The sequence below is a fragment of the Diabrotica undecimpunctata genome, chromosome 2, assembly GCF_040954645.1.
Source record: "Diabrotica undecimpunctata isolate CICGRU chromosome 2, icDiaUnde3, whole genome shotgun sequence".
Classification (NCBI taxonomy): domain Eukaryota; kingdom Metazoa; phylum Arthropoda; class Insecta; order Coleoptera; family Chrysomelidae; genus Diabrotica; species Diabrotica undecimpunctata.
In genome coordinates, this window is record NC_092804.1 from 78,872,051 (window position 1) to 78,898,439 (window position 26,389).

Below are 26,389 nucleotides of genomic sequence, written 5' to 3' on the forward strand. Positions count from 1 at the left end.
TACGTCATCCCAAAGGGATTCCAAAATATTATTTTATGTTAACATTATCATAAACAAAAAATCTTTGTATCATATTAAATTAAGAATTGGTTATAAAGAAAATGAATGTATATATATATTAACCCCAAATTTCGAAATTTGTTTACATTGAAAATAATATAGTTATTTATCAACTAGGAACAATGAAGAAAATAAACCTTTAAATTAAATTAGAACACTTCACTATATTTTCATTTTTTTTTTGAGTTCATAATCATTTCTGTTGTCTTGAAAGTAGGTATAATAAAAATTGGTACAACCTTAATCTGCTCTGTTTCTCTTCTTATTTAATCAGTCACCAAATTGATTCAGCTACGTACTATATCAAATCACCACCATCCTAGATAAGAGGGGTTAGGGATTCCATAAAAAGATACTGCTACTGGGCCATGATCTGGAATAACTCCATAGCAATACTATCTTGCGACGAGTATTAGAAATATAATATCAGCATTATAGCCTCTCCAATAAGGGTCTCTGAATTGAGACCCACTTTGGAAACACGTCTTAACGGTTGGACGGTCTTAACAGAAAAGAGCGAAGCGCTATCATGGCGCCTGAATCTGGAAATTGGGCGTGAGTGACAAGTTGAAAAATATGCTCATCTACCGGATATATTTGGGAATTACAGAAGAATCCTTGAGTCGGCTACAGGTAGGTACTTGACAGATAGATGGGGCTATTAGTTTTATTAAAAAAAATATAATCGAAATATATAATGAGTTTCTTTTAAATCTTTTGAAACGGTTACACCATATTTGTCTGTAAGTACTAGGACAATATTGTAAAGTGTCAGATTGGAAAGATTCTTGTCATTTTTTTTGTGCTGAGTTATCCTCGAGATCGCAAATGTTGTGTAAATATTATAATAAAGTACATCGCACATGTTGAGTAAATATAATAAAGGACATCGCAAATGTTGATTAAATATAATAAATATATAAAAGTGACTTGTGACAAGTTTGCTGTAACAAGTTGTTCTTGTCCATTAATATTGTTTTCGCTAGACATCATTCCACATGTCTGAATTACTTTTCACAATTTCTTTTCTAATACTTGCTGCCAAATTTTGCTAAATGTATAATAAATATTGCTGAACAGACTTCTTCCTATGAAAATTTCTTGATAATATATATGAGTTATCACCCTATACTAATATACAGTGATATGTTGTTGTTTTTATATTACAGTGGTCTTATCGTTTTGTCGGTGTGTCAACAAATACTTCTGAAATTTGCAAAATATGGTTGACTATTATAAGATTATATTCCATAGAGTTTACAGCTTACGTCTCCATGCAACAGCCTCATTGTTTGTAGGTTCCATTGACTGGCTAATGTTCAGTAAGGAAACCTTTTATGAATTCCTGCTTGTTTTCTACAGTACCTCAGCCATATGAGCTCAGGTCCACCCAATATAAATTTTGAGACGTGTTTGACTGAGTATACTTTCTCAGTGATAGTTATGACGGATCTAAGCTCTCATCTAGTCGCCGACAGTGCTTTTTGGCAGTCTCAGGGCCGGCTCTAGATGGAAGTATTTTGTACCTATCCTTTATTATTCCTCTATTACCTATCATGCATAGCTGTTTGATAATATGAACGAAGTTCCTGTTCTCATTCGTCAGTCTGTTAAATAAATCCGCCATCTCACTGGAAATATGTTGTGGAAAAGGTTTTTACTGTCTTCTGGGAACTGCTGAGTAATATACTCTAATGCCTCATTAACTGACGTAGTTTGATATATTTTAATTTCTCTATATAGTGTGTAGAATTCCTAACGTAAGTTTTAGACTGGCTAATGAATCGTTTATGCAGCGTCTTTAGATATTTAGTGACATCAGATATAGGAGAGATAGTTGAAGTGACAATCGCTTTTACCTTCGTCCCACATAAGTTCTCCCATAGTTCTAATTTCTACGTCTGACGTGACCAAACCATTGCAGTATTTGTTCTTTACCATTTTCGAGACTGTAGTCACCCCGTACACCCTGTAGGCGGAGACAGTAGAAGACCTGCAAGCCATTTTAAACAAGGTAGTCACAGCTAGTGAAGAGAAAGGGTTAACAACGAACGTCAAGAAGACGAAATTCATGATTATTTAAAAAAAAAGATTGAATGCAAACCTGTACATTCACAATAACGAAATCGAACGGGTGCACAAATATAAATATTTGGGAACAAGCGTTAATAACAACAATGACATCACAGAAGAAATAAAAACTAGAATTGGAAAGGCTCGAGCTGCTTTTGTTAATATGAAGGACATTCTGGGAAGTCATGACATTAACTTAAACCTGAAAATGAGATTGGTTAGATGCTACATCTTCTCGATACTGCTGTACGGAGTAGAGACTTGGACTTTAAACAAGAGCAATACCGATAAACTAGAGGCCTTCGAAATGTGGATATACAGAAGAATTTTGAAAATACCTTGGACAGACAAAATAACAAATAGTGTAGTTCTTCGAAGAATGAACAAAGAACGGGAGCTGTTGATCACCATCAAGAGAAGCAAGTTGGAATATCTTGGTCATGTGATGAGAGGGAAAGAGACTGGTTCCAGTGCACATCTAACCAATTATTTAGAGCAACAGCTTCAAAGATACGAATAGCAATGATGATTGCCAAACTCCTTAGCGGAGAGGGCACTTGAAGAAGAAGAAGTCACCCCGGCTCTTTCCCTAATCACGTCGTTCCTGATCCTGTCCCTTCTAGTCTTACGAAACATCCACTGTAACAGTTTTATTTCAGCTACCTCCATCCTGTTTTCCTGAACCTTTTTTACAGACCACGCTTCACTTCAGTACACCAACGCAGGCTTCACCACTCTTGTATCTCATCCGCCTCTGGTTAAACCAACCAGTCTGTATCCTGTGGGCAATTTGTCGAGCTAGTGTCCCATTTTCCGTTATGTAGGAGCCGATGTCTGGTATTATTTAATTTATTTTAGTCTTGTGGAAGTTTTGGTTGTAAATTAAATACATTATTAATTTTGTTTTAATCTTAATTTATTTTTTACATTTTATTTTTATAAAAAAATACAATTTTTTTTTATTTTTCTATATTGTAATGTTTGTCAATGATGGTCTTGTACTATTTGATTATTTGGAGCACCTTCCTTGTGTTAAGTATTGATATAAGAAACAAAATTTGAAAAATTACTATTATCAAATAATTCAACTTTAAACTATCTTTAAGGGGAATTAAAATGCCATGCAAATAAAATATGAAACATATGTAAGAAAATGTTGTAACAGAAAGTACCTTGATGTATGGCATATTTTCAATTTTCTATAAAATCTGTTACGACTGAAAAGTGGAAGTTCTCCTTTTCAGGAAATGTAGTGCTCTATGGTACTTATTAACAGTAAACATTATGTAATTGGCATTTTTGAAAAAAAAAAACATTTTTTTATGAAAAAAAATTAGAATGCTGTGTTTACATAACTTGGATACATATTGCCAAAGTAAGAATATTATTTTATGCTAAAAGTTATTATCTTTTGAATAAAAAATATATAGAGCATTTTTCGTATTTTGCTGCAAGTTGCACTCCGAAAATGGGGCCCGTAACAAAAATTTTTTTGTGCAAAACAAAAATTATGCGGTTCTTAATAACATCTGCGACTGTGAAGTTAGGATTTTTTCTTTGCCTGTCTGAATTGATATGAATTATACTGAACTATTTTTATAAATCTAATTTATTGACTTTATTTATTATAAAATGTTCTACACTTTACAACACTTCATGATTTTATTTACATTCGTTTATTTATTTAATCTACATAGAAAACACTTAAATATTACAATTCGCTAAAGATTTCTGCTTAGTTGAGGAGACATGTCGTGGAATGCAAATTTTAGATTCCCCAAGTCTCTATTTACATCTTTATCAACGTCTGCTATGCCTTGCAATTTTTAGAAGGCTCAGATTAAGGCAGAAATCTGAATTGTGTTTCGAAACTATTTTACGGATTTAATATCAGATGTCGCTATTGCGTCCGTTTCGAAGCCATTTTATTGTTGCTTCTTAAAGACAGGAAAGATTTATTTTTCACGTTGAGAACGCCTATGAATAGCTGTTCTGATGAGCTTTATTAAAGTGAAATACGTATAAACAGATACATAGACGCTTTGTACGTGAAATCAAATCTTGACTGTCTTTTTCATTTTCATTCAACTTAAATATTAATTTATTTACACTTATATAATTTATTTAAAACATTTACACCGGTTATAATTTAAATAGCCGCGCGAACAATTTATTAATCGACACTTGTTTTCGACTGTCCTTTTAAATCTCAAATCGTCCGTTTTATACCTCACTGTTTATCTAGAAAGTTCCGCTGGCTTCTTTAACCTTCGGTCGGGACGGAACGATATTATTCGATCCTCATCTGGAAAATTCCAATAGCAGGTATAAGCGACGACCCGGTATGACTCATATATATCGTAACAATACCTACCATATTTATTCTGACCTTCTAAAGAGTATGCTTAGTTTTTCAGATTGTTTAGAAGGTTTCTGGTATTTTTAATAAAAAATTGCCCAGTACTAGTTTTTGATATGTTAAAGCTCTTACGTCGATAATTTGTTTTGCTATTATTTCTCTATTTGTTGTTATGTATTTTGCCAGGTGTACTTGTGTTGAGGTTTGCGTAGAAATACCGTTTGTAACTCCGTTACAATTTATTGTGTCTTTGTTAAATCGCTGTTTTATATTGTATATTCGGTTATTTCCTACTCTTGCGTTAAGATCCTCGAGAATTAGTATTTTTTCTAGACTATTAGAAATCTTCCAATATAGAAAATATAGAAAAAAAACCAGAAAATTTCTACTATATCAATATAAAAATCTTCTGTTTCACCTATTTCTGGAGCATAAACTGATATAACATGTAGTTTACTGTTTTCCGCTGTCAATGTCGTTTTCAGGAGTCTGTAGCTGATATTTTCATATCTCTTATGTCGTATTTTTTTAAATCTCTCTTGCAGTAAAAGGCCCACTCCTGATCTTGCTTAATCTCCTTTGTCATTTGCACAAGAAATTTTGGTATTTCGATATTCCTCTTTCTTCCTATAGTTAGTAGTTAGTAGTAGGCAGTTAGTTTCCGAAAGTATGCATATATATCGATTTTGTGGGCTTTTTGTCAATTTCAATCAGTAATTAATAATATTCTAACATGCTAATCGTAGTTCGGTACTCCCTCCCGTAGTCCTCTTCCTTGTTAAGGAAAATATTTTTGTCCTTACCTTCAAATAATTAATTCCCGTATGCGAGGCTTTGTGATCAGTTATGACCGTGTTCTATTTTTTAACGAGGCAGGTTGCTGGTATCACCTTAGAACATTCCTCATTTATTCGGGGTTGGAATCGATTGGTCTGCTATTAAACTACTCGAATCACCTTACAGCAACACATGCAGAATTAATTAGTTAATTTATCTTCGAATATTAAAGATGCAAGTAAGCAAACTTGAGTTAATATCTTTTTATTATTTAGGAAGCGGTAACAGCAGCTCAAGCCCTTCTTAAACAACTTATGATCGAGCAGTTAGCAGATGCAGAGGATGAACTCAACGAGCTGACAGGATCCGGAGAAATAGCACCAAGTATGGACGCAGCCCATTGGTTGCGGGTTATTAGATCTGCAAGTGCGGCCTTAAGTAGGTATCCGATATTATTTTGGTAGCGTATGGTTTCTAAAAACGACGAGCAGTCTTGAACTAATTCATCATCATATTCTAGGCATCTCAATATCTCATAAAATAATCTTTTAATAAGATTAATATCATTTCGTGCTTTATATTTTCAATAACATTTTTTCTAGAATTACATAAAATCCAGTCGTGTTCAACTATCCTAATTTCTCATAAAATTTGCTATAAATTATCTATTTTCTAATTAGTTTAGAAAGCCTCCTATATCGCTCACGACAGTATTTTCCAAATTATTTTTCGTCGCGCTATTGTGATGGTATAACTCCCTTTTAACTTAATCTTCGAAGACAAACCTAATACATTTTTAGAATATGTTTATTTAAATTTCACCTACATTCTAGTATACATATACAAACAGTTAAGCAGGTCCGGGGGCGACCAACATCGGCAAAAACTAAATATAGCGGTGTGTGTCTTAAAACGCAAATGTGCGATTTATACAGTACGTAAATCTTTCAGCTGGACATAGGTAAGATACATTAAGGTAAGTGTGGTAACTGCGCTTTCTCAAGTCTATGCCAATATCCCACCACAATAAGCGATAACCTACAATGCGCTCGATAATCGGCACCTTTAGAATCTGTTAGCTGTACGCATTTATTTTCGATAAGAATCGTGAATCGAAAAGTATTATTTTAAAATATTTATTTACACTTAGAATGTTCAAATAATTAAATGATATTATCAAGGTATTCTTTGTCAGAATGTGTAGATTTATTTGCTAATACTTTAGAAAATATACCCATATCTTGTAGACAAACAATTGCAAATATTGTAAATAGTTGTGAAAGACATTATTGTTTACAAGATTGTAAAAAATGTCACAAAAGAAAAGAGATGTCCCCAGAAAGACAGCAGGAAATCGAAAGGAGGAATGAAAATATTTGCGTTACCATTTATGTTGACCATGTAATTGGTCCATTTTTCACTGAGGGGTTTCTGAATTCAGGGGTTTCTAAATATCGTGCTCTTTTACACGATAACAGTATTCCAGCTATTCAGAATCTCTCAGATGTCCGTTTATAAGATGTCTGGTACAAACAGAATGGCTGTTACGTTCATAATGCGCGCATCATGAGAAATTATTTAAACACAATTTTTCAGGATCGCATTATAAGCGGAACAAGCCTAATTAAATGACCTGTTAGATCTCTCGATTTGGTTCCCATGGATTTCTTTTTCTGGAGACATATTAAATCCACCATCTATGGCAACTACCTCGAGAGGGCACATAATCTAGCTGATTTAGAAAATTAAATAAGAAATGCTTGTGCTACGATTTCGCCATAACAGCTGGCAAACGTAGGACAAGCGTTTTATGATAGACTAGGTTATTGCCTTGCAAAAGAAGGTGGTATATTTGAAGCTTTTATTTAGTTTATTATATACTTTTATATACTTGTTATTTTGTACAGTAGAATGTATTGTTTGTTTTTTAATTTCTTTAAATGAATTATTTATTTGTGTTTAACTACTTTTAGAATAATACTTTTGCGTTTTTCGGTGGGCATAGCCCACAATAAAATTTTTCAAAGGTTTTTAACTACATTTCAATTACTTTAAAGTATTTGCGTATATTTAAGTAACAGAATTACCTCCCTCGATGCACGCCTAATAGTCTTAATTGATACTAAAAGTTAAAATGTCTGCGGCCTTGACGACAGCAGTGGGCTCGAGAAAGCGCAGTTGCCACACTTACCTTAATGTAGATTACCTATGTCTAGCTGAAAGATTTACGTATTGTATCTACTAAACTGGGTCAGGGTTTCGGATCCGTCGTTTCACTGAGCTGAGTTACCAGTTTTGATTACGTAAGTTTGTGTTTGTGTCATAAGTGAGTTAATAAATATTTTACAAAAACAATGTATAAAATTTATATAAATATTTTACAAACAACTTTTTACAAAACAATTTACTAACACGAGAATAATTTAAAATTCCTTAGTTACCGATAAAGAAGAGGCACGTGCATACATCACACTATGACTACAAATTATAATAAATTTTCTGTATTTATTTATTAGAGGTCGTCTGTTTACAATCTGTGACAGCAGAGTTAAAGACCATATTTCTTTCGTGAAAGAAATATTACCCTTATACCCTTACTTGAAAAGGGTCATGAAACCATTTCAAAAGTAGTCCTGTCACCATAGGCAGGTTAGGATATTTACAGGAAATAATTCCATATCAGCTCCCTAAGTGCTCTACAGAGGGCTACGGTTAGTCATTCCGAAGTTGCCTCTACGTTTCCATCTTAATTAGGCAGGATGGTAAAATAAAACTCGGTTCTGAAGTCGAAAAAGGTCCTAGCAAAAGAGTCTCAGGACAAGCAGGGAGCAGAGCCCCGTGAAGGAGGCCCCCAGGCGTAGGACACCCTACGTGGGGACCGTAGTAAAGCTAGGCCTAACTAACTATGGCTTGGAAAATGCACTCTTCTTATACACTTTGTTTCGTATCGATATGTGCATTTCCAAGTCCATGGTCCAATCATAAATTTCCTATGAGGTAGAAAGGCCGGGTGATGCGCATCGGAGTGCGTACTAGTCCTCAGACTATAGCACTCGATGACAGTCCAGATCTTCGTATACTTTATAATCCTGCAAATCAATATTAGAATTTAAATTTTACTTTAAATGCTACAAAAAGAAAAGACAAAGTGAACGTTAAAACCTCTGTTATTTATTCAAAACATTATCTGGAGACTGATTATAAAACCAATTAAAAACATAAACTTTTAAATTACTGTCCTAAAAATTATCGTGGGTTGAAAGATGACGCAGTTCCTACTCAGAATCTACCCCAATTCCAAGTTTGTTTTGTGCCAACAGATACATCTAAACTGAATCGAAAACGTCTGGCTGAAAAGAGGCAAAAATCTCAACTTGTTAGTGAAATACTAGCCTCAAGGGAAACGTAAGGTACAAAAAAATGTTACCGGGTCTCCCATATTTAAATTGCCTATACAGAAATCTCGTAAACTATAAGATATACAGAGTCGGTTAAATGAAAAAAAATAAATGCGTAGTTTAAAACTTATTAAAATGGCTTATAGAAGTTTTTGATATTCCAAATGGTCAGGGAGATATTCGAGAAAATGCAAAAATTCTCATTTTGATTTTTTATGTCTAGCGTCGTTAGTATAAACGATACAAGAAAATGCACGAAAATCTCAGTATAGGCAATTTAAATATGGGACACCGTGTATACCTATTTAACTATAAAATAAATTCATTAGGGTGGAAGAAGAAAATGAAACTGTTGGTGATGGTAATAGTAGCACAAGCAGTGATATCTTAGTGGATAGTTGTAATTCTTCTGATAAAAGGTAAATGTTATTCATATTTTTATAAATATTTTTCTAATTTGGTATTGTTTTTTTTTGTGGGTGGTCTTCAAATTTAGAATTCAAACTGATGAAACAGGTGAAAATTTAGATGAATTACGAAACAAACTGGAAAACCAAAGCAAGGAAATTGAAAAATTGCAATTTGAACTAGCCGTAGTCAAAAAAGTATTCAGTAAGAATCAAATAAAAAAACTGAATTTTCAAAAGAGAATAAATTGGTCTGTAAATGAGATTTCAAGTGCTATTGCAATGTATGCTGCTGGTCCTAGAACATACCGGTTAAGTTTGAAGAGGGGTTTTCCTTATCCAGCTTTATCCACCCTAAAGCAATGGCTGAGGAAAATACAGTTAGATCGGGGCATTTTAAAAATGTCTTGAAAATAACTGAATTTGCCGATATGTCTGAACGTGATCGAATATGCACAATAATGTTCGAAGAAATGAAAATAAGGGCGGAATATATTTACGACCAAGTAAAAGATTCTGTTTTACCACAATACAGTTACGTTCAGGTAGCAATGATTTCCGGATTATTCAAAGCATGGAAACAGTCTATCTTTTTTTGATTTCGACTGTAAAATGTCATCGTCGATATTAATGGAACTAATTAAACTTGTAGATGATTCTGGTAAGTATTTATCTGATTCTTATTAAATAGCTAAATAAATAATTAAAATATTTTAGGTTTTCATGTTGTTGCAATGGTATCGGATTTGGGTGGTGCCAATATAGAGTTGCATACTGAACTACAAGTATCAGAATCAAAGCTATATTTTGAAAATCCTGCGACCAATGAAAAAATGTTTGTATTCGCAGATGTTCCACATCTTCTAGGGTTAATAAGAAATAATTTTGTGGACCATGGCTTCTCAATCAACAATAGAGTAATTAAAAAAGAGATTGTGGAACAAACTATAAATTCTACTAACGTCTCTGATTATTTAAAAATCACACATAAAATGACAGCTGATAATTTGAATTGTTCTGGACCAAAAAGACAAAAAGTAAAATTTGCGGCTAAGCTGTTTTCACATACGATGTCATGTACCATATCAAATGTGAAACACTTGCCTTTTTATCAGAGGAGAATTGGGTAGAATGCGCTGAGTTTTTTTAAATTGGTAAGTGTGAGAACTATTTAGTAAATGTAGGTATTTTTTATATGCACATATAGTTTACAAAATGATCTTCATTTCAGATAAATGATTGGTTCGATGTGTTTAATGTTAGCACTCCAGTGAGCGATTCACGAGCAAGAAATAAAGCCTACGGATTAGCCCTTAAAGAACAAAATGCTATATTGGATAAAGTTTCCGAAGTGATTTTAGAAATAAAAGTAGTCGGCGGTCGAGGAAAATTACCATTTCAAAAAGGTACCTAGTAAATAAAATGCAGGTATGTAGGTAGAATTATTAATATTGACTATATGAATTATTGCAGGCATCCTGATTTCTAATAGTGCACTGAAAATGTTGCTTGGCGACATGAAGCGTCGTTTTAACAACGAATATATTTTAACCAGGCGATTGAATCAAGATGTGCTGGAAAATTTTTTCGGTGTAATCAGAGTTAAAGGAGGCCTTCACAACCATCCTACTGCCACTGAATTCAAATACAGACTAAGATCCTATCTGTTGGGAAAAAATGAAGGAAAATATTCTGAGTTTTCAAACGTAGAAATCGATGACACTCCTGATATTCCCCTTAGCGGGTCGTTTGTCAGCAAATTCAAGTCTACACCAACCCTTTTTAGCTCCTCGGTCGATCCTATTGTAGAGGATAATGTTTTAATTGAAGAGTTAAATGAATTAGCATATGATGGAGTAGAAAATATGGCAGGATTCATTTGTCATAAATTTAAGAATGATTTATCTTTACAATGTTCATCGAGTGAATCATATACGTGGATTAATCATTTGAGCAAAGGTGGTACATATTGAATGCCCCGAAAAGGCAAAACGCTTGTTTTTTAGAACAAGAATATTCATTCGTATAAAGGAACTTAATAGATCAATTACCCTCCAGAGAGCTAGCAAAAGAAAATGGACTAAAATTTTGGCCTAACTAGATGGACAATAAAAGATCTTTTAATAATGTGTTCCGCTACGTAGAAACGCATATTTTACATATTATGCATAAAAAATTTTATACATTTTTATCAAAGTGTACATAAAGTGTTCTTAACCCAAAATTATACTGGTAACTGTAGATATTCATGAAATAAATCAACAAATAGCTTGGAAATCCCAATATTTAATTTTGTAATATCTGTAGATATTTATAGTTTTATTCTTGAATAAGAGTTACAAACTCTGCCAGTTTATACCTCTAGGTAAAAATTTTTATTGAGATGTTAAAATTTTAGAAATCATTTTTATTGTAAAATTTAGTAGGTAACTTGGTGGTAGTTCTATATATTCAAAGCTAACTTAATATTTAAAATAATGGTCGAACATATTTTGTGATTACTTGTTTAGTGTTTGAGTTATTTATACAAATTTTCTTCTACTTCTAAATAAATTTTTTAATTTTAATTTGTAGGCAATTATTTTGAAATTCCTTGGACAAAAAGTTGTATTTACATATAAAGTACTTCTGTGTAGATTTCAGATTTTTCCTTTTGTAATTTGAATAAAATAAGAAAACCTGGTCGTTATTTATATTGGTTTCTTTATTTCCCGCCTGCCATTATTCTGAACGTGAGGTCATGCGCGCGGCAGACGACAACTCGTTCACAGGAGCATCCGGGCCTGGGATTTATCAGTTGAAAATTAACCCTTACAAATTTCGAAAAATTCTCATATTTACAAGAGACTGATTTCAGTGAGACTAATTACCACAACAATTATATCAAAATTATGAACGACTTATATAAATTTTTATATAATCGTTTATGTAAAATTAGTGTCTGGGTATGTTCCTGATTCAGTTGGTTCAACGTCAGATTTTTCAAAAATTTGTTTTTAAATAGCTCAAATAAGACATGAACTTTATTTACTCTTATTTGTGTCACACTAACTAACACAAGCGATACCTGTTAAATTACTTAAACTAATAACTACAACAAATAAAGTCATGCTGGGTGGGGCCGTAGCTCAGTGGCTAGGTACTGGCTTAGCAAGCTGCACCGATCCCGGCACTGACACTATAAATGTTACGTAGCCGTCTGCCCCGGCTACGTAAGTAGTCTCTAAAACTATAAAACCAGAAGGTTACACGATTAGAAGATGTAAAGAAAAAAAAATACAAAAAAAATATGCATATATACCAGCATTACTTCAAGAAACGCTGAGCTAAAAATAATTGAACAATTCTTTTCGTCGATAATCTTTCCTCTGCCTTCTCTGGTTCATCTACGAAAGGAAACATCATAATTCATTGAGTTTTTGATATTATCAAAGTTTATAAAAATAACCGATTAATTTGTTTATTTATTATTATTAAAAGTTCCTTGAAAATTAACTTGGGGACCAACAAAAGCATGTAGTACATATAATTTTTGGGTGATTGGATATTAGTGATTTGAATATTTGGGCCAACTGAGATGACCCAAGGGTGCCACTCAGGTCTTCTTTGGTCTCAACATTGAACATGACCAAACCATCTTAACCTATGTTCTCCCATTTTAGTATCAGCTGCCACCGCTAAACTGCCCCTAATATACTCATCCTTAATTTTATTCACTCCACTCATTCTGACTAATTCCCATTCACTAAGAATTTTCACTTCTGCCACATTAATTTGTTGTTCCTTTTTCTTTTAAATGCCCAAGGTTCAGTACCGAACATCAAAGCTGGTTTTATAGTCTTTTTGGCTTCAGCTGCATTGGAATTTTTGGGTCGCACAACGCACCACCCGCTTCCTTCCACTTCATCCTTCATCTATTCCTAGTTCTACTGCATGCATCTCCACCTATTTCCCCATTACTCCGTAATACCGATCCTAGATACTTAAAAGATATCATTTTATTTGTAGTTATTCCATCTTTAAGTGCATATTCCAAATACTCTGTTTTTATCCTACAAGTTTTAAACCTTTTTCCTTAAGGACTTGTCTGCACTGTACCAGTTTTTGTTCTTCGCTTTGGAAAATCGTTTTCACTATTTCGTACTCCCTCGAGGAACTCTATCATATGCTTTCTCAGATCAGTGAATACCATACGAGCTTTTTTTTATTTATTCCTATATTTTTCTTTCAACTGCCTTATAATGAAAATTGCATTTGTTGTTGATCTGTTTTGCATAAAGCCAAACTGATTATCGTATAAAAAGAGAAATCAAACAATTTCTACCTGGCGAAACCGAATTCAAATTTTTACCACTGTGCTTCCTAAAACTTGCGAAACAAACAGCTTGATGAATTACTCGGCAAGGAAATCTAAAATTGCATTCCACATGCCGTTCATCATGGTCAAAATTTGTAGTGAATTCAGTTTCTGGTACTCCAACCGAAGTAAAGTAATAAAACATAATGACGGTATTAGATCTTTGAGATGGTATTAGATCTTGATACAGGGCAGCGAGAGCCGCTTATACGTATTTCGACCTCTTTAGGTCTCCTCAGAGCGGTATAGACTAAGCCTAATCTAATACCGTCATTATGTTATGATTATCGTATATTTCGGTTTCTTCATGTATCCATTTCAGTTGCCTCCGTTGGTTCTTTCTCTCTTCTATTGTGTCGTCTACATTCCCTTCTTTCATGATGATCATACCCAGGTACTTATATGTGTTGCAATGTCTAATAATTTCCCCATCTTCCAATGCGAGTTCCTCCTGTATCCCACCGACACACATAATATACTATGTTTTTATTATATTTATTTCGTTTTTCTTATGTTTATTTTAAGCCCCGATTTATTCCTCGATTAATTTCCTTGTCATATATTCAATATATTCATACTCTTGTGCTATTACAAGTTGGCCATCTGCAAATAATAATGTGTATATAGTATTGTTATTTAACGACAATCCCATATTTTTGCATTTGCGTTTTCAAAGTTGTAGAGTTTGATCGAGGTCAATCTTAAATAATGTCGGTGAGAGACATTACTTTGTTTAATAGCTGGTTTAATTTAACTTTGTATAATGCTGGTTTGGAATCCCTTGAATAGGCTCTTTCCAATTCTTACCCTTGCCTTAGAATTGTCATAGATTTGGTTCGTTGTTCGTATTAAAGTCTTGTTTATATTTGTTTTCTCAAATGTTTCCCATTTATTTTGTGGGATACTTTCATATGCCTTTCTTAAGTCCACATAAAATAAATGTACTTCCTGGTTGACGGCAACTTTTCAATAATATGTGTAAGGCAGAATAAATAGACAATAGTTGATCTACCTGCACCGAATCCCGCTTATTCTTAGGCTTCTAGCTTCTAGAAGAAAAGTCAAGTTAAAATCAAAAGGATGAAACTGACAACGTCTTATATATCTTTCTGGTTTGTATTGATTGAGGTTACAAGCTGTCATATTAAAATAATCTATTTCTCTGCTTAAAGTCGAATTACAATATTTTTTGTTTCCTTTTATATACGAAAAAGATCAAGATTATGCACCCAAAAAGTATTTTAACTTGTCAGATCTTAATGCCACATCCGTAAATTTTACATATTACATGGAAGGCAAAAAGCAGTGGGATAGTCAACAAAAGTTATGGTGTGTTTAGAATTTTAAAATGCATTTTTATTTTAGAAAAAAACACATGAAAAGTGTGAAAGTTATAATAATGTAATTTTTTTAGCGAAAATCGTGGAACGTGTGAAAGCTGTTCATGATGTCATCAAAGAAACTGCAGCAGCCAGTGCCGGCCTATCATCATTGGAAACATCAACAAGCATATCCTCCACACCAACAGAAAATTTCCTCACACTCGAGGAACACAATCGTATAGAATTAAAGTTACGCGATCTCCTTAGTTCAGTTTGCGATTACTGCAACGAGAGAATCGCATCTCTAGTCAGTACTCAATCGGATAAACAAACAGTAACGTCTGCTCAAGTTATAGAACTATCTAATATTGTCGAAAGTTTTACGGAAATGTGCGAAAGGACATGTGGTGGACGTCAAAGCGCGGCTTTGAAGGCGGCGTTTAAAATTCAGGCAGGAAATTATGTACATAAGTTTCACACACAACGGAAAAATAAGTTACAATTGCTACTAGATGCTGAAAGGTGGAAAGTGGCCGAAGTACCTTCGGAAATACAGATTTTGGTAGATAAATTAGCTTCAGGTAAAGTGTTTTACTTTAGATTAATTATTATTAATATCATTAATTGTAGTGATAACAATAAAATAAAATTTTTTAAATATGTTATTAAGTTGTATTAAAGACTTAAATTAGAAAGAAACGTATATTGGAATAACTGAAAATTATCTTTTGTTTCCAGGGGAGCCTATCAAGTCCCTACCGTCTTCTCCGAGCGAAGAAGATATAACAACGAACCGTTATAATTTAAAACCATCCCCATATATCAAAATCGGTACTCAAAGCTACTACACCATCGGTGCTCTCCTCATCCTCATTCGATTAATCAGCGAATATTGTGTTTGTTCCTACGACCTTCAATTATTGGCTCCTGTGGTAGCCAGAAATCTGACTGACCTGCTCAAAACCTTTAATTCACGATCCTGTCAACTAGTATTAGGTGCAGGTGCTCTTAGAACGGCAGGATTGAAGACTATAACCTCAACCAATTTAGCGTTAGCATCTAGGTCTTTACAATTTTTAGTATGGATGATACCATTACTTAGGGCACATTTTAAAACACTCACCATTGAAGCGTTAAGTGGCTTTGATTTGGTTGAGAAAGATATTGGGCATCATATTCGACAATTAGAAACAAAGGTATTGTCTATAATGAATACGTTATTAGGGGATCAGTTGGGCGAATGGGATGCTAAACCTCCAGTACCTTCTAAACAGTTTAGGAATATTTCGAGACATTTGACGAAGTTACATGAGGCTGTTAGCGCTGTGTTGCCAGATGAACAGGTAAGTAGCTATAATATTAAACATTATTTTTTATATTTTTTTGATTTTATTTTTGTTTGATTTTATTTGGGCTTATCTGATATAGTGGTTTTATAAATCTCCTCCAATGGAGAAAGTAACATAAATTTTAGAAGGAAAAAGTATTCAAGTCAAATAATATTTCTTTAAAGTTGACATTCTAACATTTGTTTAATCGTGTTTTACGATTTTAACAACTTTAGATTTTTTTATGTATCTGATACTCTTATCTTGTACTGTTTATGGATAAATGCAACATATTATGTTTCCATTGGAAAACAAAACATTTTGATTTTTGACGATGGCCATGGGTATAGCCATATAATGCCAAATTACTGATATTACAAATGAATATTGTTGGGTTAAAATATATTTAAAGGAAGAACTCTTACTTTTCATTTATTCTTCAATATTTAATTAATTTCCTATTACAAAAAGTTGCAATGATATGAAATGTAAAACTACGGCGAATATAATTGCCGAGTTATACCGGCCGTCTATGCCTAAGAAAAAATTTGGTTTTTATAAACAAGTGGTGCCATTGTTAAATTTCATAATATTGAATTATTTTAATGTAATATAAATACTATGATATAAACATCATGATTTATGGGGTCAACAGCTCTTCTTCTTTTCGTATTCTCATGCCTTTTCTTTTTCTTGAAAGTGTGTTTAGTGTGTCCAAGAGCCTTGAAACTTGAAACTATTTAATTATTATTCAAAAGGTTTTCTTTTTCTACTGATGTTCTTGTGGCTTTCATTTTCCTTGCATAGAAAATCTGTGCAACTCTGTTGAATTTTGAATCAACAGGTTTTCTTCGAATCTTTCTCATATTCTTGAAAAATTCCTAGTCACGAAACTTGGTACATAGGTTCTTATTGGTGTAAGGAAGAACGGTATTAAATGTTTGTTCTTATATTTTTATGGTTTTCGTTTTTATTTGAAAGGACATTTTTAGATAAAAACTTTTACATTGAAGTGAAATCTTCTACTGTAATTGATATATATATATATATATATATATATATATATATATATATATATATATATATTATAATAAATAAAAATTAAATTAAAATCCAAATGGATTATAATAGGTCAGAACGTTTTCGGGTTTATTAGTCCATCTGCACTGGCTAGGATTACTTACTTAGAAGTACTTGCGCTGGTAACTGCTTCACTAAGCAGTGGGTGGATTTAAATTGAAAACTACATACTTAAATTTAATTACTTAAAACTGAACTTACTTAAAATGTACTTAATTTAGTTTAATTGAATACTTTTAAGATTCTAGTTTTCAATTCAAACCCACGCACTTCTTGGTGACGCGGTTATTAGCGCAAGTGCTTCAAATCCATTTGGATTTTTGATTTAATTTTTTAATTAAATATACATCAAATACAACAGAAGTTTTCACTTCAGTGTAAAAGTTTTTTAACCACTATGGTATACAGCCAACTCCCGGGAAATATCCCATTTTAAGAAAAATCTAGAGTCTTAACATTTATTACATAGGTTTCGATCGAAAGGAAGAATCCTATTAAACTTGTTGCCAAAGGGTCTTTTTGTTTTTTTTTTTCATATTCGTATGTCTTTTTTTCTCGACGGAAAAGTCATAGCATCTTGGCGCATAGGTTCCTTTTGGTATTAGAAAGAACCCTATTTTATTGATTACAACAGATCTTCATCTTTTCATATTCTTATACCTTTTCCTTTTTAAGTAAAATTCTTTCTTTTGTTTTTTCTTTTTTTTTTTTAGGAAAGTTTTAGAGTTTTGACGTTTCAACAGCTCTTTTCCTTTTCATATACTTCTGTCTTTTCATTTTCTTGAAAATAATGATATATATATGTATATATATATATATATATATATATATATATATATATATATAGATATATATATATACATATATATATATATATATATATATATATATATATATATATATATATATATATATATATATATATATATACTCCTGAAGAAGTCACAAAATCGTGACGAAATATTGAGACTGAACAAATAGAGTTTTATTTCCTGACCGATTGCTGATACTCTAAATCAATATTTATAACAGTACGGTCGAAAAAATCATTTGAAAAATATATATATATATATATAGATATATATATATATATATATATAGATATATATATATATATATATATATATATAGATATATATATATATATATATATATATATATATATATATATATATATATAGATATATATATATATATATATATATAGATATATATATATATATATATATATATATATATATATATATATATATATATATATAGATATATATATATATATAGATATATATATATATATATATATATATATATATATATATATATATAGATATATATATATATATATATATATAGATATATATATATATATATATAGATATATATATATATATATATATATATATATATATATATATATATATATATCTATATATATATATATATCTATATATATATATATATATATATATATATATATATATATATCTATATATATATATATATATATATATATATATATATATAGATATATATATATATATATATAGATATATATATATATATATATATATATATATATATAGATATATATATATATATATATATATATATATATATATATATATATATATATATATATAGATATATATATATATATATATATATATATATATATATATATATATATATCAGAATGACGGTATTAGATTTTTGTTTTGATACAGTGCAGCAACAATACCTCTAATAATACATCTAATACCGTCATTCTGTTTTGTTATTTACTTCGTTGGAAGTACGAGAAACTGAATTCACTACGAATTTTGACTAGGATGAACGGCTTGTGGAATGCAATTTTAGATTCCCTTGCCGAGTAATTCATCCAGCTGTTTGTTTCGCAAATTTTAGGAAACACAGTGGTTAAGATTTGAATTCGGTTTCGCTAAGTAGAAATCGTTTGATTTCTCTTTTTGTTTTTAGATGGCGTAGTTACGTCCGTATATAGTTATTTTAATAACTATTGTCTAGGACGGGAAAGATTTTTGTTTTGGTTCAGAGCAGTGACTATACCGTTCTGAAAAGACTTACGGAGGTCGAAATACGTATCAACGGTTGTTGCTGCACTGTATCAAAACAAAAATCTAATACCGTCATTCTGTTTTGTTATTTACTTCGTTGGAAGTACGAGAAACTGAATTCACTACGAATTTTGACTAGGATGAACGGCTTGTGGAATGCAATTTTAGATTCCCTTGCCGAGTAATTCATCCAGCTGTTTGTTTCGCAAATTTTAGGAAACACAGTGGTTAAGATTTGAATTCGGTTTCGCTAAGTAGAAATCGTTTGATTTCTCTTTTTATATATATATATATATATATATATATATATATATATATATATATATATACATATATATATATATATATATATATATATATATATATTGTTATGATTGTTTATTTTGACTTTAATCTTAGTTTATTGAGCCAATAAAAAATTATATAACTTGTTTGTTATCAAAAGTAAAATAATCCTTATATTACCTGTGTTCGATGGATTCAAAAGATTTTCTAGTTGTCTTTTATCGGGACGGAGAAGAAAGGATAAGAATACAAATATATTATATTACAAAGATTTACGTTTCTTTATTTTATTTTTAAAGTTGCAATGATATGAAATGTAAAACTACGGCGAATATAATTGCCGAGTTATACCGGCCGTCTATGCCTAAGAAAAAATTTGGTTTTTATAAACAAGTGGTGCCATTGTTAAATTTCATAATATTGAATTATTTTAATGTAATATAAATACTATGATATAAACATCATGATTTATGGGGTCAACAGCTCTTCTTCTTTTCGTATTCTCATGCCTTTTCTTTTTCTTGAAAGTGTGTTTAGTGTGTCCAAGAGCCTTGAAACTTGAAACTATTTAATTATTATTCAAAAGGTTTTCTTTTTCTACTGATGTTCTTGTGGCTTTCATTTTCCTTGCATAGAAAATCTGTGCAACTCTGTTGAATTTTGAATCAACAGGTTTTCTTCGAATCTTTCTCATATTCTTGAAAAATTCCTAGTCACGAAACTTGGTACATAGGTTCTTATTGGTGTAAGGAAGAACGGTATTAAATGTTTGTTCTTATATTTTTATGGTTTTCGTTTTTATTTGAAAGGACATTTTTAGATAAAAACTTTTACATTGAAGTGAAATCTTCTACTGTAATTGATATATATATATATATATATATATATATATATATATATATATATATTATAATAAATAAAAATTAAATTAAAATCCAAATGGATTATAATAGGTCAGAACGTTTTCGGGTTTATTAGTCCATCTGCACTGGCTAGGATTACTTACTTAGAAGTACTTGCGCTGGTAACTGCTTCACTAAGCAGTGGGTGGATTTAAATTGAAAACTACATACTTAAATTTAATTACTTAAAACTGAACTTACTTAAAATGTACTTAATTTAGTTTAATTGAATACTTTTAAGATTCTAGTTTTCAATTCAAACCCACGCACTTCTTGGTGACGCGGTTATTAGCGCAAGTGCTTCAAATCCATTTGGATTTTTGATTTAATTTTTTAATTAAATATACATCAAATACAACAGAAGTTTTCACTTCAGTGTAAAAGTTTTTTAACCACTATGGTATACAGCCAACTCCCGGGAAATATCCCATTTTAAGAAAAATCTAGAGTCTTAACATTTATTACATAGGTTTCGATCGAAAGGAAGAATCCTATTAAACTTGTTGCCAAAGGGTCTTTTTGTTTTTTTTTTTCATATTCGTATGTCTTTTTTTCTCGACGGAAAAGTCATAGCATCTTGGCGCATAGGTTCCTTTTGGTATTAGAAAGAACCCTATTTTATTGATTACAACAGATCTTCATCTTTTCATATTCTTATACCTTTTCCTTTTTAAGTAAAATTCTTTCTTTTGTTTTTTCTTTTTTTTTTTAGGAAAGTTTTAGAGTTTTGACGTTTCAACAGCTCTTTTCCTTTTCATATACTTCTGTCTTTTCATTTTCTTGAAAATAATGATATATATATGTATATATATATATATATATATATATATATATATATATATATAGATATATATATATACATATATATATATATATATATATATATATATATATATATATATATATATATATATATATATATATATATATATACTCCTGAAGAAGTCACAAAATCGTGACGAAATATTGAGACTGAACAAATAGAGTTTTATTTCCTGACCGATTGCTGATACTCTAAATCAATATTTATAACAGTACGGTCGAAAAAATCATTTGAAAAATATATATATATATATATAGATATATATATATATATATATATAGATATATATATATATATATATATATATATAGATATATATATATATATATATATATATATATATATATATATATATATAGATATATATATATATATATATATATAGATATATATATATATATATATATATATATATATATATATATATATATATATATATATAGATATATATATATATATAGATATATATATATATATATATATATATATATATATATATATATATATAGATATATATATATATATATATATATAGATATATATATATATATATATAGATATATATATATATATATATATATATATATATATATATATATATATATATCTATATATATATATATATCTATATATCTATATATATATATATATATATATATATATATATATATATATATCTATATATATATATATATATATATATATATATATATATAGATATATATATATATATATAGATATATATATATATATATATATATATATATATATATAGATATATATATATATATATATATATATATATATATATATATATATATATATATATATAGATATATATATATATATATATATATATATATATATATATATATATATATCAGAATGACGGTATTAGATTTTTGTTTTGATACAGTGCAGCAACAATACCTCTAATAATACATCTAATACCGTCATTCTGTTTTGTTATTTACTTCGTTGGAAGTACGAGAAACTGAATTCACTACGAATTTTGACTAGGATGAACGGCTTGTGGAATGCAATTTTAGATTCCCTTGCCGAGTAATTCATCCAGCTGTTTGTTTCGCAAATTTTAGGAAACACAGTGGTTAAGATTTGAATTCGGTTTCGCTAAGTAGAAATCGTTTGATTTCTCTTTTTGTTTTTAGATGGCGTAGTTACGTCCGTATATAGTTATTTTAATAACTATTGTCTAGGACGGGAAAGATTTTTGTTTTGGTTCAGAGCAGTGACTATACCGTTCTGAAAAGACTTACGGAGGTCGAAATACGTATCAACGGTTGTTGCTGCACTGTATCAAAACAAAAATCTAATACCGTCATTCTGTTTTGTTATTTACTTCGTTGGAAGTACGAGAAACTGAATTCACTACGAATTTTGACTAGGATGAACGGCTTGTGGAATGCAATTTTAGATTCCCTTGCCGAGTAATTCATCCAGCTGTTTGTTTCGCAAATTTTAGGAAACACAGTGGTTAAGATTTGAATTCGGTTTCGCTAAGTAGAAATCGTTTGATTTCTCTTTTTATATATATATATATATATATATATATATATATATATATATATATATATATACATATATATATATATATATATATATATATATATATATATTGTTATGATTGTTTATTTTGACTTTAATCTTAGTTTATTGAGCCAATAAAAAATTATATAACTTGTTTGTTATCAAAAGTAAAATAATCCTTATATTACCTGTGTTCGATGGATTCAAAAGATTTTCTAGTTGTCTTTTATCGGGACGGAGAAGAAAGGATAAGAATACAAATATATTATATTACAAAGATTTACGTTTCTTTATTTTATATGAACGAATAAAACAATTATTAAATTCTGTCGTTATCTTATCAATCAGCATACAAGAAAATAAATCAAATTTTTATAATAATAAGATTATAAAGCTACATACATTTATATTACGTGAAAACCAATTTTACTTAAAAATTTCTTTACTGGAAACCAGAAACAACAAAACTTTAAACTTTTGATTAGCCTAACAAAACCTCAGTTCTTAAATTTGAATGCTAATGACCATGATGTCAAACCGATCCTTCACAGATATAAAATTTAATTGTACAAACACTTACAGCTTATTTTCTTCTTGAGTTGTATGTTGGAACATACCCAGAAAAGTCCAGTCTCCTCAACGATGTGATCTCTCTGGCACCTCGGCTCTTTCTTAACGTCTCTGCAAACCTCCTGCAGACTACAAAAAAACACCTGCTTCACTTCTCCAAACTCAGCTATTTATTTATGACACCAGGACCTCCTTTTGTCAACTTGATGCCGTAAGAATACTTTCACATATACTTTATAAAATGCCCACGGTAGATACAAGGACCTCTTTTAATCTACTTGTTATCTCCTTCTTCAAACTATTCACTTCTTTTCGTTACGCCGGTATCCAAACTCACGAACCACACCCTATCTTGAGACAAACGACTGTTTTCTTTCGATGACCAAAATATGACTAACTTCTCCTGTCTCATGATCGACTCACAAATTCCCATTTAAAAACGACCGTCCAATCAAAAGCTCAAATTGTGTTTACCATGATTTTGGAAAAGCCTAATTTCGGTTTCAGAGAAAAAACTAAATAGCTCACTTTAAAATTGGTTTTTTTCAATACATCATTTATACATATTTCAAAAGATTAGAATATGGTCATTTAATACTCGACTATACAAACAATGAAAAGATTAACTTACAGGGAGAATGTCTTTTAATTCTAAACAAAGGTTTTTTTGATAATTTTGTTTGAAACGGAAAAAGGTCGTTTGCCAAACAAATTTCTATTCTTATCTACACTAAATCTTATCTTAAATTAATATATACATTTTTGTTTATAATGATATCTTAAAATTTTATTCCGATGGATATTTTTATTTATTTTTCTTTGGTTGGGAAAGAAGAAACATAACATATATATATATATATATATATATATATATATATATATATATATATATATATATATATATATATATATATATATATATATATATATATATATATATATTTTAGTGGATTTTCTTGGGCTTAGGTTCATAAAAAAATTTTGATTTGATACTAAGACATTTTCATATATTTTTTCGACGTTTCGGCAGGAAATCCATGCCTTTTTCAAGAAGTAATATTGACTAAAAAAGAATTAATTAAACTTGTTGCCAAAGGGTCTTTTTGTTTTTTTTTTCATATTCGTATGTCTTTTTTTTCTCGACGGAAAAGTAAAATTTTATTTTAAGTAAAATTCTTTCTTTTGTCTTTTCTTTTTTTTTTAGGAACGTTTTAGAGTTTTGACGTTTATGTAGGCTCCTTTGGTGTAATGAATAATACTAATGAATTTGGAATCAACAGCTCTTTTCCTTTTCATATACTTCTGTCTTTTCATTTTCTTGAATATATATATATATATATATATATATATATATATATATATATATATATATACTAAGACATTTTCATATATTTTTTCGACGTTTCGGCAGGAAATCCATGCCTTTTTCAAGAAGTAATATTGACTAAAAAAACATGTTATGACAGACATAATACGGTTTAAAAGTTAAACTTTTGACTTACCAAGCATGTAAAACTCCCGGGAAATATCCCATTTTAAAAAAGTTCTAGAGTCTTAACATTTATTACATAGGTTTCGATCGAAAGGAAGAATCCTATTAAACTTGTTGCCAAAGGGTCTTTTTGTATTTTTTTTTTTTTTTTTTTCATATTCGTTTTTCGTCGACATTGGGTATTGTCTTCAATAATATTCTCAGGCTTTGTTGCGACCAAATCCTATAATGTTAAACATCAGGTTCATTATTTATACTCCAGTCGTCAGAGACGAAAATGCCACCGAATCTCTAAAAATCATAGGAACAGGCTGAATTTTGCAGAGAATGTCAATTTTGGGACACCAAATAATATGCAATGAAGTTTACCACTTTTACCCTTCGGCTTCCTTCTAAAAGCTCCCCTCGTAGGGGAGGAAAAACGGAAAAAATCGATTTACCAAAAATCTGTACGCCGTAGAAAAACATGTTTCAAATAAAAAATGTAGCTGAGGTAATTTTAAACAAAAATGTTTATTATCACTTTTTGTATACAATGAACAGTTCTCTCAGAAACATCGATTGAAACGACCGGTGATGTTGAATGTCAGTTACGCGCTCGAAATTAATTTTAAATAAAATTTGTATTAACTCGAGGGTAAAAATTCATTGTTAGTCCCATCTTTTTGCTGTCTCTTTTAATGATTTCTACGATCTCTTAAGAATTTGTAAATCGTCTATATTTTCTTTCATGATTGCGGTATCGTCTGCAAATCTTAATTTGTTAATGATACTCCCTCCAATCCTTACACATTCAGTTCTTTCCCATAGTGCCACCTGAAATATTAGTTTATTATTCATTAGTACACATTAAATCATTGTGACGACAGCATACATCCCTGTCTGATTCCTATTTGAATTCCTACTTAGATACCTAGTACTTATATATACTTGTAGGTATAGATTTTTGATTAAATTAATATCCTTCGGATAGATGTATGCGTTTTAATGCATGTATGGGTTTACCATGTTGAACTTTGTCAAATGCTTTTTGGAAAAGTATTTTTAAAGTGTGGTTCATGAGTCTAATTAATTGGTATTCATCGAAAGATTTAGGATTATTTTTCTTGGGTAAGGGTAAAAAGATATATTTGAACCGTTCATCAGGAATTTGAAGGTCGTGGTATATTTTATTAAATAATTTAGTTAGATACTCTTATATTTTCGTCATGCAGGATTTTTAATATTTCTACTGGAATTTGATCAGGACCTCGCGCTTTACCACTTTTTGAATTTTGAATTGCTTCACCTCTGATTAGAATTTGTATATTTTCGTTAGTTGATAATGTTTCATCTATTTCTTCCGTATTATCAGTAAATAAGTCCTTGATGTATTTCTCACAAGTTTGTTGTTTTTATTCTTCTGATAATTGGAGGTCTCCACTGGAGTTTTTTATGTAGGTTATGTGTGTCGTATATCAATTAAATTTTTTTATTTCTTTGCAGTTTTCTTCCATCCAGCGTTTTTGAGCTTCCTTGATTTGCGTTTCTACT

General features: G+C 30.3%; 1 protein-coding gene across 1 annotated transcript in view; it reads left to right on the top strand.

Annotated features, from left to right (window-relative positions):
* scat (VPS54 subunit of GARP complex scat) overlaps positions 1-26,389 on the top strand; it is a 72,914-nt gene that overhangs the window by 40,525 nt on the left and 6,000 nt on the right. Inside the window, exons 5-7 of the mRNA XM_072523119.1 lie at positions 5,545-5,707; positions 14,846-15,334; positions 15,492-16,096. Of these exons, the coding sequence (XP_072379220.1) occupies positions 5,545-5,707; positions 14,846-15,334; positions 15,492-16,096 (1,257 nt within the window). The remainder of the gene's footprint in view (positions 1-5,544; positions 5,708-14,845; positions 15,335-15,491; positions 16,097-26,389) is intronic.